The 18,588-nt window shown below is 45.9% G+C and overlaps 1 protein-coding gene across 4 annotated transcripts in view; it reads left to right on the forward strand.

The window, feature by feature from the left end:
- Positions 1–18,588, forward strand: part of LOC146858425 (multidrug and toxin extrusion protein 2-like) — a 564,202-nt gene that overhangs the window by 412,810 nt on the left and 132,804 nt on the right. For all 4 annotated transcript variants that reach the window (XM_085649344.1, XM_085649345.1, XM_085649346.1 and 1 more), the window contains 2 exons: positions 2,187–2,319; positions 16,089–16,183. In XM_085649344.1, the coding sequence (XP_085505470.1) occupies positions 2,187–2,319; positions 16,089–16,183 (228 nt within the window). The remainder of the gene's footprint in view (positions 1–2,186; positions 2,320–16,088; positions 16,184–18,588) is intronic.

Here is an 18,588-nt window from a genome sequence, read left to right on the forward strand (position 1 = left end):
CTCTCTCTCTCACTAACTAACTCTCTCTCTCTCACTAACTAACTTTCTCTTTCATTAACTCACTCTCTCACTCACTCACTAACTTACTAACTCTCTTACTATCTCACTAACTCTCTCATTAACAAACTAACTAATTCGCTAACTATCACACTAACTCTTACATAGGTACTATTTCCCAAGCTTCAGCCTCCTGTTATTTATGCCCCCCATAACAAAACAAACGATAACAAGCTCGCATTGGCACAAGCAAAAACAAGTTACCAACATTTATAAGACAAAATTAGATGAAAACATTATTTAAAAGTAATACTTTTTTAATATTGTCTTTCACTTGGACGTAATGCTTTCTTGGTCATATATAAGGTAACAAAAATGCTATCAACACTTCTTTATTACAACTTTTCAGCATTCTACAAACTAATGTACAGCACAGCTTTAAAACATAAGCAAAGTCAATATCTCTAGCTAAACACTTGTAAGGCCCCAAATGCTAGACCTATTGGCTATGCCAATGCTTGTTTAATTTGTCAAACTTCCCTTTCGTCCGTAACATCCCAGGGCAGACAGGATCAGGTCTCTTATGGGTGATTATGGAGGAGACAGAATTATTACCTTAAAGTTGATCTTTCCCCCCATTGGGGGCAGAAAAGCAAGCCTCCACATCTTTCCCTTTCCTTTTCATGTTAGCCATCTTCTATGCACAGACTCAGTCTCTAATGCTTCCCCTGCGACTACTTGTAGATACCAGACCCTAGGAGTGCTGCTTATCACACCAGTCCATCCTCCCTTCGTTTACCTCCCTTTGTCAGTTAACCAAGCTGCATTAAAGAATTGCCCTCGTCAGACTCCGCCAGTCCCCTTGATCTCAAAATCACTGCCCCACCTTTGAAAATGCCAGTTTTTCCCCTTTCATGTTCTTGCATTCCACCATGCATCATAACGAGCGGCAGTTGAGCTACCATCTCAAGGTTGCCAAGCCTCAGCAGTCTATGCAGGCCCCCAGCTCTCTGACTACCATTGGCCACATACAGGCACACATCCTCCTTGCTCAATGGCACTTGCTCGCCAACATCCTGTTAGAACCACAGGAAGGTACCTGTCTGACAAATGCAGGGCACTAAGGTGCAGCCAATCGCTGGCACTAAGCTGCAGGGGCAAGGGCCTGTTATGTGTTGATTGTTAACTTTTTGCTATAAAATCAGAAAAATAGTGTTTCTCCTTTTTACCCTTAAATCATATTTTGCAAACTAAAAGAACTCCACCCAATCATGATGTTCAGAGACTTCATTTTTCCTTGGGTAGATAAAAGGAAAATAATATGTCAATAACGCTGTCAGTTATGGAGGCCTGCACACTGCAAGAGGGCAACCAAACCCTCAAAATGTAGGATAGTTTCTTTCATTAGTGAATTGTTCGCAAGGGACATGTCCCCACGGAGTAGGTCCACCTTACCCTATCAGAGCTCAGTGAGACGTTCTGGTTTTCCTAAAACATGCTCCTTTTAATGTGGTCTGCAAAGCAGCTGCTCAAAGTATTGGCTTTTTAAGTTAGGATGAGGATGACAACACAGGTAAGATATCCACGTTAGTTAAGCTATGCAGAAAATAAACATTTGTGGCTACATTGTCTACTAAACACTCTCGTATTGTCTTCAAAAGTGTAACTTGTGCGCCACAGAATTACCAGACAAAGCAACAAAGGGCTGATGAATTAAAAAGCATGAGTCACTGAGGGGGCACAGGCAGGGGGGAGAGTTAGGGTTGGTTCCTGAGCTGATTGCCAGAGTAGGGAAGAAACCTGCCAGTGCGTGGAATCGTGTACTCAAGCTTCAAGACACCTAAAGAATTAAGGTTCACATGAAAAATGGGGTGCCATATTACTCCAGCTGCAGGTTCTAAGTGTTGTGGGATCTGGTTTGGTTTGGTACTATCTACAAAAGAGACTTTATAAAATTATGATTGGGGTAGAGGGCCAAAAGAAAGGGTACACATTACTATAGTAATGTTAACTATGTTATGATCCTGTAATGCTATTAAGGTTTTCTAATTACATGATTCCTCATGACTCCCCTATAACTGTTTCAGATATATATTAAACACTGATAAAGGGGTGGATATTTATGCATATATATCTTCATGCATTATTTCTGGTATATTACTTATATCCTGTACTTTCTTTCTCTACAGGCCACAGCCGGTGGAATTATGAGAGGATCAGGCAAGCAGAAAATTGGTGCAATATTAAATGCTGTTGGATACTATCTCATTGGATTCCCTATTGGAATCTCTCTTATGTTTGCAGCCAAACTTGGAGTTATAGGTATAAACACACAGTGGTCTCATTACTGCTTTGCATTAGCTTATTATCGATCATTTTTGTGTGTTGGCAGTCAATGTAAGCTAAGAGGTGGTTTCCCAGGTCTTAATAAGTAAATATCCTCGTGTAGCATGGCTATGTGAACTGACTCAAAAACACAAACTAGCAGGTGGGACAAACGTGAAGTATTAGGAAAGTCAACTTCTCCATTGATTGATTCTTTCTGATAGTTATTAGCAGTAGAGTTTATCTGCGCAGATAACGCATTTTAAAATGTTTTTAATTTTGAAAGTTTAATTTAAATAAGGAAACTGTGCCTTTAACAGGAACATGTTCTATTTCCTTTTTCCTTTTTAATTTTTAAAAATGCAGCCAGTTTAGTCAACTCAGTTATTATATACTGGCGATTAGAAATAACTCTGTATACATTTTTTTTTTTTAGCTGAAAAACAAAAAGAGAAATTTAGTCTGTCAGAAGTTGTGACTAGAGTGAAAATCGACACAACTTTGTGAGAAATTACTGTAGCTATTCTGTCCAATCAGTCCCTGCAGGATCATTCAAGCAGTTTGCTTTTTGTCATGTCTCTTAGAACGATTAAACACTGTAACCTTTTTACAGGTTTCTCTTGACTATAACTAATTTTTTGGAGGTGTCAGGAGTTTCGATGTCTCTTGACATCTGCATTGTGGAGATACCTTTGTTTTCGTTTCTCTGTGTGACTTCTGCGCTCCTCAACTGTTTCCTTTGACACTATGCCCGCTGTCTTTAACACGCTGAAGAGAAGACGTCTTTAAAGGATGACCTTGATGTTTGGTCATCTTCTTCCAGGCTCTCATCCCATTTAGTAATGTAAAATATGTGTAGAGATGCCGCACAGGAGAGAGTTTGCCTCAGAGACAGTTTCCAAAACATCCTAAATGATTCTGTCGACAACGTCAAGCAGCGTGGCTAGAAATTTGTCTGATTTTGCCGCCTGGGGTTATTGTCTTAGACTTCCTTTAAGATCTTGCTTGCTGCAGTTAGTGTAGTTGACACCTTAGGCTACAAAGAAAATTCTGAACCTCGCCTTTAGAAGAGCTTCCCTCTTGGGTTCTTATTTGAATGATTAGATCCAACTGATAAAGAACAAAGTGGAGATTCTTATGCCGTAGATATTGGGAAAATTAAGGAGTTCCTTAAGTTCCGCTTAGGTGTTATGATAGAGGCCAACATTAGTAAAACTGGAAAATGCAGGGACTGCATTTGTGAGCTGCAATAACAGAATCCATCCCTTTTATCTGTAGTAAGGAGCCTGCTAAAAAGGAATACCCAGCACCCTTCCGTCACAGAAGGTAAGGCACTTTAACACCACCAGTCACTGCTCTTTAGGGGGGACATTATCAACCATCCCTTTCATGGCAGAGGTTTACAAGTGACCAATGGGCTTTCAATGAAGTGCAGAATGGATACATATTCAAATGATCTGACTCTATCCAATATAGCACCAGGTTTATTGAAGCCAATTCTTATGGATTGGCTGCTACATGAAGTACAATCTCATGGCAGAGGTTTACAAGGGTCCAATGGACCTTCAATGTAGTGTAGAATGGATACATATTAAAATTCCCTGGCTCTCTAACCAGTATAGCACCAGGTCTATTGATGCCAATTCTCATGGATTGGCTGGTACATGAAGTACAATCTCACTTCCAGAAGATTGCAGTAAAATTGATCCCAAAACATCTGAGGTACAATGGCATCTACTGTGGATACACCTTAGTCAAGTTCACCCATTTCTGAATCTCAAAGTGGCAAAGACATGGTCAAGAAAAGAAAAAGCAAAATGCAAGTGTGGCTTCGGATTATCTCTTGTGTGCAACAGGGAGACTGGATTTACTCCATAAACTTCCAAAACAATTGTCTTCACAATTCTAAGATTCAAAATCTGAAAAACACTACCAATACAAGATACTTCCTTTTGGCCACAGTTCCACACCGAGCATTCTATGAATGCATTGTTGAGCTTGCAGCATGTTTTCTATGGAGAGGCAGCTTTGTCTGTACTAGACTGAACGATTGGTTGCTTAAGGCAGTTTCCGATCACAAAGTTCTACAGGATGTGCTGACAACTGTCAACCTGCTTCAAGGAACGGGTCTACAAGTCAGTGCAATCAAACTGATCCTCTAGTTTGCTCACATTATTCAGTATTCTGAGACAATTTTAAACAGACTGCCATCTATCTAGAACAATTGTCCCCTTCTAACTACAACTCCCCGGCCAACAGTCAGATAAGTATCTACTGGTCTCCATTGCCGTGTACATTTCCTTAGTCCCACTCTAGACTTGACATATGGCAGTTTCAGCAGGTTGAAGGTCGCAGACATTGATGAATTTGAACTAGAAATTTCTGCATGAGAAATCTTTTAAGTTCAATATTTTTTTGCTACAGCACCACACAATGACAACCTGGTAAAAAAAAACTGTTGGCAAACAGTACAAGCACCAATATATGTACCAAACCAATGTAGGCTTAAATAATGCATAGTAATTGTTTTCTTATCGGTCATTCGGCCATCTATTTGAAGCTTTTTCCTTCTTTATAATTTTTTAGGTCGAAACTAGCAGCAGCGCATGTAATAGAGTATGCACTGGAAGCCCCGCCCACTCTCCACCCATATTTGTAATTGGCTTGTGTTATTGACCTTCGTAAATGCTGGCTTCTTATTCGTAAATAGGCTGGTTAGTCCTTCCTTAGTAACGATTTGTCTTCATTTGTACCCTCCCATGGCGACTGGCCCTTTTACTTGGCTTGTTACACGGTCTCCGTTTCAAGTTGATGAGCACTATTTTGTTGATTAACTAACTAATGGGGACAATGGCAGCTGCTTCTTGCATTTGAAGCTCGTCCTCACAGGACAATGGCGGCCACTTTTCATATTGAGCGCTATGTCGCTCTAACTTTAGAAGTTACACAATGGCAACACTTTTTTTGTATTAATTAAATTACTTTTGAGATTAACGTGGCGACCGCTTCTGAGACACCGCGTTTTCTCTCAGCTTCTATTTTTTTATTATAAAATTCCTTGCTGAGCGTGGCGCCCGCTTTAGGGACACCGCACTCAGTTTCATTTTTTTTATTTTTAACTATAATGTTGAGTGCGGATCCCGCTTCAGGGACACAGCGCTTTGCTTCTTATTTTTTAAAACTTTACTGGCAAGAACGGCGCACGCTTCATGGACACTGCGCTCTGCAGTACTATAGGTCTCGCTTTTGCAAAAGTCTGACATATTGGTATTGTAAATGGCCATGCCTTTTACTATTATAAAAGGCATAGTCATTTACAATGTCAATATCTCTTGCTAGACCTATTGCATTGTAAATGATTGTTCCTCTTTCTGTGGGTAGAATCATCGCCTCCATCTCATTGCTTGTACCTTTTACCTTTTACCTTACTCTTTCCATAAATAATGAATTCTTTTGTCTCATTCTATTAATGTTACCTTTATCAAATCCTATAGATTCTCCTAAACTGCCTTAACCTCTTGCCCCATACCCTTTCTTGAACATGTAACTCTTTACCCATGCCCTGATCCCTTATCCTAAACTCCTTACCATTAACTTCTTAACCTTAATTCCAACTGTAGGACTTGGACTTTTTGGCTAAAGTACCCTAAACCTTTTGCTTTTCCCCTAGACCGTTTTCCTGACATAGATTTGCCAATTTAGAGGCTTTGGGCACTTTGCCACAGCTGATCAGTGTCAAAGTACAAAGAGTTCCCTGTGTATCTTGTAATGGTAATTGGTTGGCCATGATTAGTATGTTGCCTTACTAGTAAAGTCCCTAGTGATGTGCACTGTGTGTGCCAGGGCTAGTAATGCAAGGGTGCACGGAGAAGGGAATTCAGATCTGCAGTGTAGGGCCTGCGCGTAGTTTGCTAAGGTAGCATGTTGTCCTGACAAGTGCAACCACTTGTCAGGCCTTGCTTTCCCTTTTACGTCGATCATCGTGTGCACCGGAAGAAAGTGAGTCTCTGCAACGCGGTGTGCGTGGTGAGCGTGCACTCGGAGTCAAAGGGAAGACCCATCAGCGTTGTGTGTGTGGCTTTGTGCCAGAAGAGACCCGGAGGGTGCTGTGGTGAACGTGCACCCGGAGTGAAAGTAATCTCAGGGGCGTAGGTGCCCCGCGGCCGCCTGAGCTCTTCCTAACAGTCGCGCCCTGGACCGGAGCCCCGGAGGAGCTGAGCTGCCAGGCCAAGCTGCTGAGGCCCATTGAGAAAGTTCTACACGGAAGGCCCAGTTTGCGGAGGGAAGAGAGGAGAGTGGGGTGGCGCCCCCAGGTAACAGTGAGCATTGCCTGGGCAGGGTGCGGGCTTGGAGGGACACTCTTTCGGCCTCTCAGTCCTTCTGGCGAGGTGAGCCTTTGCTTCGGCTCAGATCGGGGCCCGTACTGACCAAAGGAGTGGCAGTACTGGGGCCCGAGTGGGAAGCTGTACTGTATGTCTTCGGTGATCCTTGTGAGGGCAACCGTTATCAAAGAGGCTGACTGTCATAATACACATTGCCAATATTGCTGCTAACGAACTGCCAAACTATCTTATGATCCCTGATATTATTCCTGCATAACGAAGTACACGATTGTAGCGCTACGCAGTGCATTATTTATCCCTTGCAAAGTACAGGATTGCAGTGGCCCGCATTGCATTATTTCATAATTGCAAAGTACATGATTGTAGCTACGCATGGTATTATTCCTTCATTGCAAAGTACATGTTTGTAGCGGTGCACATTGCATTATTTCTTCATTGCAAAGAATGTGATTGGGGTGTGACGCATTGCATTATTCCTTCATTGCGCAGTACAGGATTGTAGCGGTACGCATTGCATTTTTTCTCCCCTTGCAAGGCACCAGGGTGTATCGTTACGCATTGTAATATTTCTCCTTTGCCCTGCATAGGAGTGTATCGTTATGCAGAGCACTGTTATTTATTCATTGCGATGTGTGTTATTCTAGCATTGTGACCAGCATAGCATTGCAAAAGCGGTGGCTGGGATTTGAACCTACCAACCAGCCGGAACTAATAGTTCGAGGCATGTGGGCTGCTGAATTCATATCTGTGCATAGATCGCCGCCTAGTGTTGGGTCCGGATGTTTGCACGTTGTTGTCCTGGAAGAGTCTTCGAAGTATCCTGGGATAGGTGACTCCTCCCCTGGACTACAGTGCGCATGGGCATCCTCTCCATCCTCAGATTGTTTTTTTCCGCCATTGGGTTCGGATGTGCTTATCTTGACTCAAGTTAGGAAAAACTTTTTCCAGGCCAAAAGGCCTTTAGTTCGCGTCGGTACTCTTCCCGATCGGTATCGATAGTATCTTTGTTAGTTTACTAACTTCAAGAACAACTTTTTCGCATCTTACCCGACCATCGACCCGACATCGACGATGGAATCGAGGACACCATTCAAGCGGTGTCCTGTATGTAATGCGAAATATCCCCATGTCGACGTCCACCCGGTGTGCAACAAATGCCTTTCACCGGATCACGACGAGTCTACATGTATGGCCTGTGCCCGATTCCGATCCAAGAAGACTCCGGAATCGACGAGCAGCGAGACTCGAAGCGCAGCAAGCGGCACCGGCCCCGACCAACATCTTCAGCGCCGAGGACGAAGATGTCGAAGACGTGGAGAACCTACCCTCCAGCCCCGCTTCCGAACACGACTCCGGATTGGAAGACATCGAAGAACGACTCTTTCACAGAGATGAAGCCGACACCGAGGTAGGAGACTACGATGAGGCCTTAGGGGCCGAAGAGAGTAGCTCCGGTGACGAGCAAGGCCTACCCGTACAGACTGAGGATATCCCAGTGCGCCAGTCTATGGCTCCGGTCGAGGGATCGCCTTCGGGCCTTACCCAAGACCTATCCCGCAGTTCTTCGGCCCCGCCCTCTGGCCCGGCCTCGGACATTCAGCGGCAGCCATTACTACCCAAAACGGCTGGTTTCCCTTCTTCGAAACCGAAAGCTGTATTGGTTCATCAGAAACCGAAACCAAAAGTTACGCTGGTCGGATCGAAGCCTACCACACCTTCAACGCCAGCAAAAGCCGTTGGCACCGACCGCACCAAACGAGACTTCGGTGCCGAGCTTGCAGCAGCCGACGTCGGCGCCGACACACGGAAAAAGACCTTCGGTGCCGCCAAACCTACTCGGCTCCCGGCACCGAAACAATCGGCTCCGGCCACAAAGGTCAAACTGGCTGCTGCGTCTCACACCGCTTCGACAGCACCACCAAAGGCACAATCATCGACGACGTCGACAGCTACTACCGCTCCTCGACTCGATGACCCAGTGGCGCCGAAGAAGTCCACGCCCGCCTCTACAGAAACTGTCGGCGCCAAAGAACCGATGGCGCTCCAGGTGCGGCCAGTTGCTGCGTCCTTGCAACGCATCAAACACAAGGCAGTCCTCCAGGACACGTCAGGCTCCGAGCCGATAAAAGCTCCACCAGCCTCTCCGGCACCAGCCAACATCACTTTTGGCCTGCCGCCATCCACTGCCCCAAAACTGTTCCAAATCAGAACACGTGTCACCCACACCACGATCACACCTGCCGAACGCTCTCCTGCAGAGACGTCACCATCACACATCATCGACGCCGACACCGGCAGAATGATGCTCCACAAGAGGAGAATAACTTCCGAGCCAGCTTTGGACTCCTACCGGATCCCTCTTAAGAAAAAGCTGCCAATGGCTTCGGAACCAGTTCTTTACGAACCTCTCCATTCCTCTTACCAAGATCCACAGTCCTTCTCTCCCACACACTCCGAAACAGACGTTTTGGAGGACTACATAAGTGACCACGTCCCCTACCCCGGAGAGATGGACCCTGAAGGCCAACAGGACCCTGACCAAGCTTGGGATGACCCTGTAGACTCGGGTGCACCTATGGATACACAGGACCCGCAACTCTATGGAGCGAAAACGTCTCCCACAGAGGACACTGCCGCATTCAACGCCCTCATTGAACGTGCTGCGGCCAATCATGGTGTGCAACTCCACTCTGACACCATCGAGGACGACTTTCTCATGGATACTTTCGCATCCTCAGAAAGGAATATAAAAACTCTACCCATGTTGAAAGGTGTCCTTAAACCAGCAAAGGACATCTTCAAAGAACCCACCAGGGCAAGAGTAATAAACCCCAGGATCGACAAGAAATACAGGTCGGCGCCTGGGGACCCTACCTACATTAGAGGCCAGTTACCTCTGGATTCCATAGTAGTTGCGAATGCTCGCAAACGGGCACACTCGCAAACGACAGGAGATGCTCCTCCCCCGGACAAAGAGTCCAAGGTGCTAGAGACCTCTGGCAAACGGGTTGCAGCCCAGGCAGCTAACATATGGCATATTGCCAATACTCAGGCGCTCCTCGCTCGCTACGATCAAGCACACTACGACACATTAGAAACATTACTCCAATATCTCCCTGACCAATTCAAAGAGGGAGCAGTGATCCTCATCAAGGAGGGACAACTCCTCACAAACGCATCCATTATGTGTGCACTGGATGCCGCGGATACAGCTGCCAGAGCCATAAACACTAGCGTCATGTTGCGACGACACGCCTGGTTACGAATCTCCGGATTCAAACCTGAGGTACAAAATAACATCCTCAACCAGCCTGTCAAACCCGACTACTTATTCGGGCCAGAGGTTGACACCACCCTAGAGAAAATAAAAAAGGACACAGACACTGCAAAGTCCATGGGGGCTCTCCAAACGCAGTCCTTTCGGAGCGGCTCCTTTCGTCGCCCCGGAAATAGAGGAGCAGGTAGAGGACAGGGGTCACAGCAAACCTACAACAAGGGAAACACACAAAGTTCCTACGATAAAAACACCCGGGGTGGTTATCGTGGCTCAAGCACGAAGGGCAGAGGACGCGGATACGGCAACACCAGGTCCTCCCCCAAGAACAAACAGTGACGCCCTCTCCCTTCCTCCCGACCACATAACACCTGTCGGGGGAAGGCTACAAAGGTTCCTGTCCACGTGGAACTCCATCACCACGGACAGGTGGGTCAAAGATATTGTCAAACACGGTTACTGCCTAGAATTAACCTCAACTCCACCCACAATACCTCCAAAACACCGTCCTATGTCCTCAGAGCACTTAACGCTCTTACAGCAGGAAGTGCTAAGTATGCTACTAAAAGGCGCAATAGAGGTCGTACCCGTCCACGAGCAAGGTACGGGGGTGTACTCTCTGTACTTTTTAATACCGAAAAAGGACGGGTCACTCAGACCTATACTAGACCTGAGACCCCTCAACCGCTACATTCTCTCCGAGCATTTCCACATGCTCACCCTACAGCAAGTCCTCCCGCTGCTCAAGCAGGGAGACTTCCTGGCCACACTGGACCTCAAAGATGCGTATTTCCACATACCCATTCACCCCTCACACAAAAAATACCTCAGGTTCACTGTTCAGGGGCAGCACTACCAATTCAAAGTCCTTCCCTTCGGCGTGACAACAGCACCCAGAGTTTTCACAAAGTGCCTAGCTACTGTGGCTGCACATCTACGGAGGCAGCACATACACGTATACCCTTACCTGGACGACTGGCTTGTTCAAGCAAAGTCAGCCCAGCAATGTGCCAGCCACATGTCCCGCACCATTCACCTCCTTCACAGTCTGGGGTTCTCAATAAATTACCCAAAATCACATCTCCAACCCGCACACGTACAACAGTACCTAGGTGCGACCATAGACACTCTTGCGGCCACAGCTCAGCCAAATTTAGTGAGAATCTACAGCATGCAAATGCTGATTTCCAAGTTCAAACCACAACACTCCCTTCCCGCGCGAGTGTTCATGCAGTTGATAGGCATGATGGCCTCCTGCATTTTCATAGTCCCACACGCGAGACTACATATGCGCCTGCTTCAGGAGTGCTTAGCACGTCAATGGAATCAGGCTCACGGACAACTAAAAGACCTAGTGTTGGTGAGCCGTCGGGCATACAACTCTCTGCATTGGTGGAATCTACAAAACCTTTGCAAGGGCCGACCGTTCCAAGAGCCTGTTCCACAGATAATACTGACAGCGGACGCGTCTCTCCAGGGATGGGGAGCTCATGTACTCAACTACACAATGCAGGGACTATGGACAACACAACAAAAGAAGATGCACATCAACCTTCTAGAACTGATGGCAATCTTCCTGGCTATGAAAGCATTCAAAGTACACTTGTGCAACAAAGTCGTGTTGATCCGGACGGACAACATGACCGCCATGTACTACATACAGAAGCAGGGAGGAACACACTCTCCACAGTTGTCTCATCTGGCTCAGAGCATGTGGAAGTGGGCCATTCAGAGGAACATGTTCCTCATGGCGGAACACCTCCCCGGCAAGGACAACCAGATGGCGGATCTGCTCAGCAGACACAGCCACCAGATGCACGAGTGGGAGTTACACCAATCAGTACTCCAACCGTACTTCCAGCAGTGGGGTCATCCAGAGATAGACCTATTCGCCACAAGCGAAAACGCAAAATGCCAAAGCTTTGCCGCCAGGTTCCCACATCCGCAGTCGCAGGGCAATGCGATATGGATGAACTGGTCCGGCAGATTTGCGTACGCTTTTCCCCCAGCGCCGTTGATACCGCTGGTGGCTCGCAAACTCAGACAACACTCACTGACACTCGTCCTGGTTGCTCCAACGTGGGCACGCCAGCCATGGTACACCACTTTTCTCGAACTTTCCGTGGTGCCGCATCAAAGGCTGCGGATCAAACCCACGCATTTGACGCAGAACCATGGAGAGATTCAGCACCCAGATCCGCAACAGCTGAACCTGGCAATCTGGCTCCTGAAGTCCTAGAGTTTGGCTACCTAAACCTGCCACCTGACTGTATGGACATCATTAAGGAAGCTAGAAGACCCACTACCAGAGCTTGCTATGCAGCCAAATGGAAAAGGTTCGTCATTTATTGCAATAATAATGACATTAACCCGCTAGACGCATCCATCCAAAACATAATTTGTTACCTCTTACACCTATACCGATGCAATCTGGCATACACCTCTATACGTGTCCATTTGACCGCAATATCTGCCTATCTCCAGAACAGGCAGCACCTCTCTTTATTCAGAGTGCCTGCCATCAAAGCATTCTTGGAAGGACTCAAACGAGTAATTCCTCCAAGCCACCCACCGGCTCCAATGTGGAACCTCAACTTGGTCCTCACACGCCTGATGGGTCCACCCTTTGAACCTCTACACTCATGCGAGATTCAATTCCTTACCTGGAAAGTAGCTTTCCTAGTAGCGATCACTTCTTTAAGAAGAGTTAGTGAACTCCAGGCACTAACCGTTCAAGAGCCATTTATACAGGTTCACGCCAACAGGGTCGTACTACGTACCAACCCCAAATTCATGCCCAAGGTGATATCGCAGTTCCACATGAATGAAACTATTGAACTGCCTGTTTTCTTTCAAAACCCACAAACTGTCGCAGAAAGAGCGCTCCATACACTAGATGTGAAGAGAGCCCTCATGTACTATATCGACAGGACTAAAACCTTTAGGAAAACTAAACAACTTTTCTTTGCCTTTGCCCCACACCACAAAGGTACCGCTATCTCCAAAGCAGGTATAGCCAGATGGATCGTTAAATGTATTCAAATTTGCTATCAAAAGGCTAAACGCACATTAACGATTCCCCCACGAGCCCACTCAACACGTAAGTTAGGGGCATCCATGGCTTTCCTGGGAAACATCCCTTTGCATGATATATGTAGAGCAGCCACCTGGTCCACTACACATACCTTTACCAAACACTATTGTGTAGATGTGCAATCAAAACAGCAGGCAGCTGTAGGACAGGCTGTTCTCAAAACTCTTTTTCAGACCGCTGCAGCTGGCACTGGTAGCCGCCGCTAATAGGAGGTACTGCTATGTATTCTATGCACAGATATGAATTCAGCAGACCACATGCCTCGAACTGAATATGCTACTTACCAGTATGCATCTGTTCTTGGCATGTAGGGCTGCTGACATTCATATCGCCCTCCCTCCTCCCCGGCGCCTGTAGCAGCTGCAGCTCTCAGAATTACTGTAAGCATGGTCATCACTTTCTGTATCTACTCCATCACAGCCACAATGGCGAAAAACAATCTGAGGATGGAGAGGATGCCCATGCGCACTGTAGTCCAGGGGAGGAGTCACCTATCCCAGGATACTTCGAAGACTCTTCCAGGACAACAACGTGCAAACATCCGAACCCAACACTAGGCGGCGATCTATGCACAGATATGAATGTCAGCAGCCCTACATGCCAAGAACAGATGCATACTGGTAAGTAGCATATTCATTACCCTTTATTATATGTTGGCTTTTTTATTGTGTGGTCTCATCGTATATCCTTTCATATAAAGTTTATACTCGTTTTATCAAACTCGTGTGGAGTCCATTTGTGGTGTCATCAGTGGGTTGCTGTGGGCGTGGTTGCACATACTGTACACTCGTGCCTTGGAGATTAGCCTGGCTGCTTGTGCCAAGCTACTAATGGGGTGAGCGGGGCTATCTCAAATGGTGTCCTTACTTGGCCTAACATTGAGTTGGGAGTCCCGGGTCGCACACCTGGTGACGGGGAGGCGTGACAGGGACTCCGGCTTCCAACATCGGTGGGATACGATCCTAACGTGATTAAAAAGCGTATGTGCAAAACCACAGTAATTGGTGAACATCATAATTGATCGCAGACCACGACGTAGCAACATATTGTTTTGGAATTGTGGGTTCTATTGTTGAGTAACCTTTAAACCACACATCATGTCTCAGGAAGGGAGCTAGATAGCCGGTGAGGCTCTGGCTGCAGAATTCGTGTTTAACAATGATGCATTGTATACCTACAAGGTTGATCAGTTGAGGAAATTCTGCAGAGCTTTGGGATGTCCCATGAAGGGTAGCGCCAAGAAGGAGGAGCTGCAAGTTGCCTTGAGGGCCTGGTGGGAAGCCAAAGAGGCTCAGGAGACAGGTGATCGTGAGGTGGATGAGGATGACCCAGGGAATGGGTTTGGTCCACAGGTTTTGCCAGTTCGAATGGTGGCAGCTGGGTGTATGATGCGGCCCAATGATGAAGCATGACACTACCAAGTGTGTGAGGGCAGTATTAAGAATTCTTTTGAATTTCCCGTTTCTAATGTATAGTATATCTATTGTTGCCATGAAGTTTTCCTCTGTCATGTGAGATTTATATATTGGTAAGGGAGTCAGAGAAGACTCAATCCCTTGTCTCTTCTTTCTTGTGATATTTAGCGCACAGCCAGTGCCAAGTGTGGATGAGTGCAAGTGTGCACTGGATGATTGGGTAGTGGTTAGCATGGTAAATAATTTGGAGGGGTTAACCAATTTGGCCCCAGGGGAGCCTAGGCTGAGAAATTATTTTCCAGAATTGCACCACCCAGAAAACTGGTGGGAGGGTCGTAGGAAAGCAACCAGGTGGAGGCCTAGTGCCTACTTGCCAGAAGTGTGAGGAAGGACACCTAGCGCTAGGAGGGCGTGGGGAGTCTAGTTAGAGCTCCTGCAGTCCTGAAGTTTGGGGGTGCCAATCGTAAGTGGCATGCCCAGAAGACTAAATGGAAGATTAAGAGAGGGTTGTGTTCCCCGGTGGGGACACCAAAGGGACAGTGTGTATCCAGTGGGGCTGGGTCCCCTAGAAGTGACCAGAGTAAACCCACTCTTAACCTGGAGGGCAGGATGACCGGAGGTAGTATCCTGACCAATGGGCCTTCCCATGATACCATTCTAGGGCGGGGTGGGCATCGGCCCAGCTCCCCTGGAGGAGTCCCCCCTGACCGGGAGGGATCCATGGAACAGCATTGTTAGCTCAGGGAGTAGTGACCAAGAAGACACCCTGGGGTCAGGAAGGCGTGGAACAGGAGGGTGTCCCTGTGGTAGAGGGCGTGCGTCCTGGTTCTATCGCCCGAAGCTGGGAAGTCCATCAAGGTAATGATTGGTGTACCCTAACTTTTGGCTGGGAGGGGGTTGTGTAGGACTTGCCCTTTTTTTTACTAAAGTTCCCTAAACTTTTTGCTTTTCACCTAGCCAATTTAGATGATTTGGGTCCTTTGCCACTTGTCAGGCCTTACTTTTCCTTTTACATACACAGTGGGCACCCCTGTGGTAGGTCCCAGGTAACCCCTGGGCAGGGTGCAGTGTAAGTAAAAGGGAGGACATATATGTAGTTGCGAACTGAATTAATTTTCATTTCTTGAATTACAACTTGTTTTTGACTGATTTTTAATGTTATATTTGTTTTTAATTTACTCTCTGTTGCAGAGGTGGCACTGAACACATAGACTTTTGTTATTTGGTTCTTAAGAAACATTGTGATTTGACCTATGGGTCATGTTGTGTTACATTTAAGGGTTTTAGCAAAAATATAATTTACAAGCAACTATATAAGCACTTTAAGTGAGTCTGTGTATTTAGTATGTGGTTTAGTAACACCTGTCTGTGATTGTCAGGTACATTTGCCTTAGATACCTCCAAAGTCTTGGCCTTTACCCGAGTGGCAATAAAAATGTACTTCTCAAAACTAATGAGGTGCACTCATAAATGGGTGATTTACATCATACTTCCAAACTTGTACCAGCTAAACTCTTTCATATCACACCTTTCTCATGCTCACCTGTGTCTCTCTTGGATGTGTCAGGGTTGTTAGATATGTGGTGTTTTATTATGACTGAGAGTCTCATTTCACGTTGCTATTTCCTGTATTTTTTTAGGCCTGTGGTCAGGAATGCTCATCTGTGTTTCACTGCAAGCAGTATCCTTTCTAATATTTGTATTCAAGATGAACTGGACCAAGGTCGCAGAGGAGGTACTTCATTATTCATGTACTGTTTTGAATTTGAACAGCAAATTGTGTATCCCTCTTAAAGTTATCCCAATGTGATTACTTAACCATTCACAAACTCCATACGTGCTGCCACCACCAGTTTCAAATATTAGTGCTAAATTGTAGGAAATTGATATTTTTTAATTTAAACTGTGCTTTTCTAAGCTGCTGGGACCTTCCTACCAGCCTGAATGATGAATACTAGCCCTCAATCTGTTTTAAAATAGCACTTGTTTTTCGTCTCACGATTGCAGGCAAATTTAAGGTAAATCATCAAATTGGTATTTCCAGTAAGTAAAGTATGGTTACTCTTCCTGTTCACCACTTAAGATCCTTTGAGACATAGTGTAGAATTTGTGATGCCAAACTGTTCTTTTTCCTTTTCCTTGCTAAGCTTGCGCGTTTTACCAAACCAATATATTACAGTGCCGAATTGCTGTGCTTCTGTCAATAGAATGCAGCTTGTGGGTCCAACATGGAACTCTACCCTTTGCATTCAAATTGCCATAAGATAAATTACTATCCTACATCGAATAGATCTTACCAGGGGCCTTACAAGTGAAAGTACACTGCGTTAGCCAGCTTCTTTGCATGTAGTGGTTTTAAAACTGTTGTTCCCTAAAATCTATGTGTGTCTCATTGACTGTTGCAGCTGTCTTCCTCACTGTACTTTTTAGCACTATGGAGCACTTGGCTGTGGCACACATTGAATAAAAGCAAACATTGAAAAACAATATGTGTTGGAAATTAAAGCTTAGTTGTAACTATCACACACTGTGAATGAGCACAATGAGTTCTTTCCTGTATTTTCAAGATTATATACCCTCAAACAAATCCCACATTAAGAACTCCATTATGCATGTTGCTATGTTTCCATAGAATTGACTTTGAGATTGCTTTAGGATCCAGCATAAGTGCTTGCTTCCCAGATAGTAAACTTGGCCATTGAAAAGTTCATCTGAACTACATCAGCAACCTTTACCTTTGTTAAATTTTCATCACCAAAATTACTTGATTATTGCACCCTAATTTTTTGCTACATTGTATTACTGGTTTTTGGACTCTGCACACTGGGTCCTTCTGTCCAGTTGCCAGTGCATGTGCTCTGACCCCTAAAACATGTCGGCATTGGCTGTACTTCTAATTGGCATTTTTAACTTACCTGGCTTCAACAGTTTGGAGAAGGTGTTTGGATGTGGGAGGTGTCCGGTTTCTCTGATACGATGACCATCTGGGCTGTGCCCAGGAATTTAACTTAGAGGCCTAACCTGTCACAGGCAGATGTTGCTAACACACAGGCCAGCCCCTCTTTGTCCCTTCAGCTAATCAGGCACCAATCCCAGTAGGAGAGGAGCTGCCATGACCTGTATATCTGACCTGCGTTACATCGTGGTTGGCCTTCAAACTTACCCTTGTGCTGGTCTAGCAAGACCGAAGTTTAAAATGTTTAAAAAATCATGTCATTGTTTTCCTTTTATTAGATTTCTGTCATTTTGGTATCAGTTGATAACATTATTCTCAGTTTATATACATTTCAATTGTGTTGTCCACTTTTAAACTGCTGTTATAAATGCTTCACAATTATTATTTTTACATTGTCTGTCTGCTCTGTGCCATAGCTAAAAGGTGTAGATTTCAAGAATAGTGACATTACTTGAGGTGCACTACCATCCACCCCAAGTAATAATCCACTCAAAGCGCTATGTCCAATCTTGAAACAAGAAACACAAAGGTGCCTGCCATCCGTGCAGTGTAGGCTAAGGAAGGTCATATCCCAACTTCCAAATGATTTCAATTGGGCCTCAAATATAGACACTAAGGCCCTGATTATGAGTTTGGCGGTCTTGCAGCGGGCCACCCCCTTGGGCCCCGCTGTTAGACCGCCAAACTCATAGGTAGACTCCCCGCCGGCTTCCGACTTGAATCCAGGTCGGGCGGTCCTGCTGTGGAGGTCCCACGGTGATGCGTATCTAAGGCACATAGGTGTGCCTTAGACATGCACCACCGTAAGACCGCCACAGCCCATTTCTGCACAGAAAGAAATGGACAATGGTGTGCATTTCTTTCCATGCAGGGACAGGGAGTGCAAAAATACAGGGGGGCACATTATGTGCTCCCCCTGCATGCACCCCCACAGACAGGGGCGACATGGGGCCATGTTAGGGCCATCTGAGTTTCCCCACTGCCATTCTTTTCATCGCAGGAAGGAAACTCTTAATATGCTTGGCATTGCCGCTGTAGCCCCCACCAGCATATTTCATCCTCAGACCGATGTGCCACCGCCCGGGATAATGGATCGTAATACGGCATGTGGACCACTAGTGTGGTGTGCAAACAATCAGTCAGTACTCTTATAAATGGTGACTACTCACCCATGAGGGTCTCAA

The sequence above is a fragment of the Triturus cristatus genome, chromosome 3_2 (genome assembly GCF_964204655.1).
Source record: "Triturus cristatus chromosome 3_2, aTriCri1.1, whole genome shotgun sequence".
NCBI lineage: Eukaryota > Metazoa > Chordata > Amphibia > Caudata > Salamandridae > Triturus > Triturus cristatus.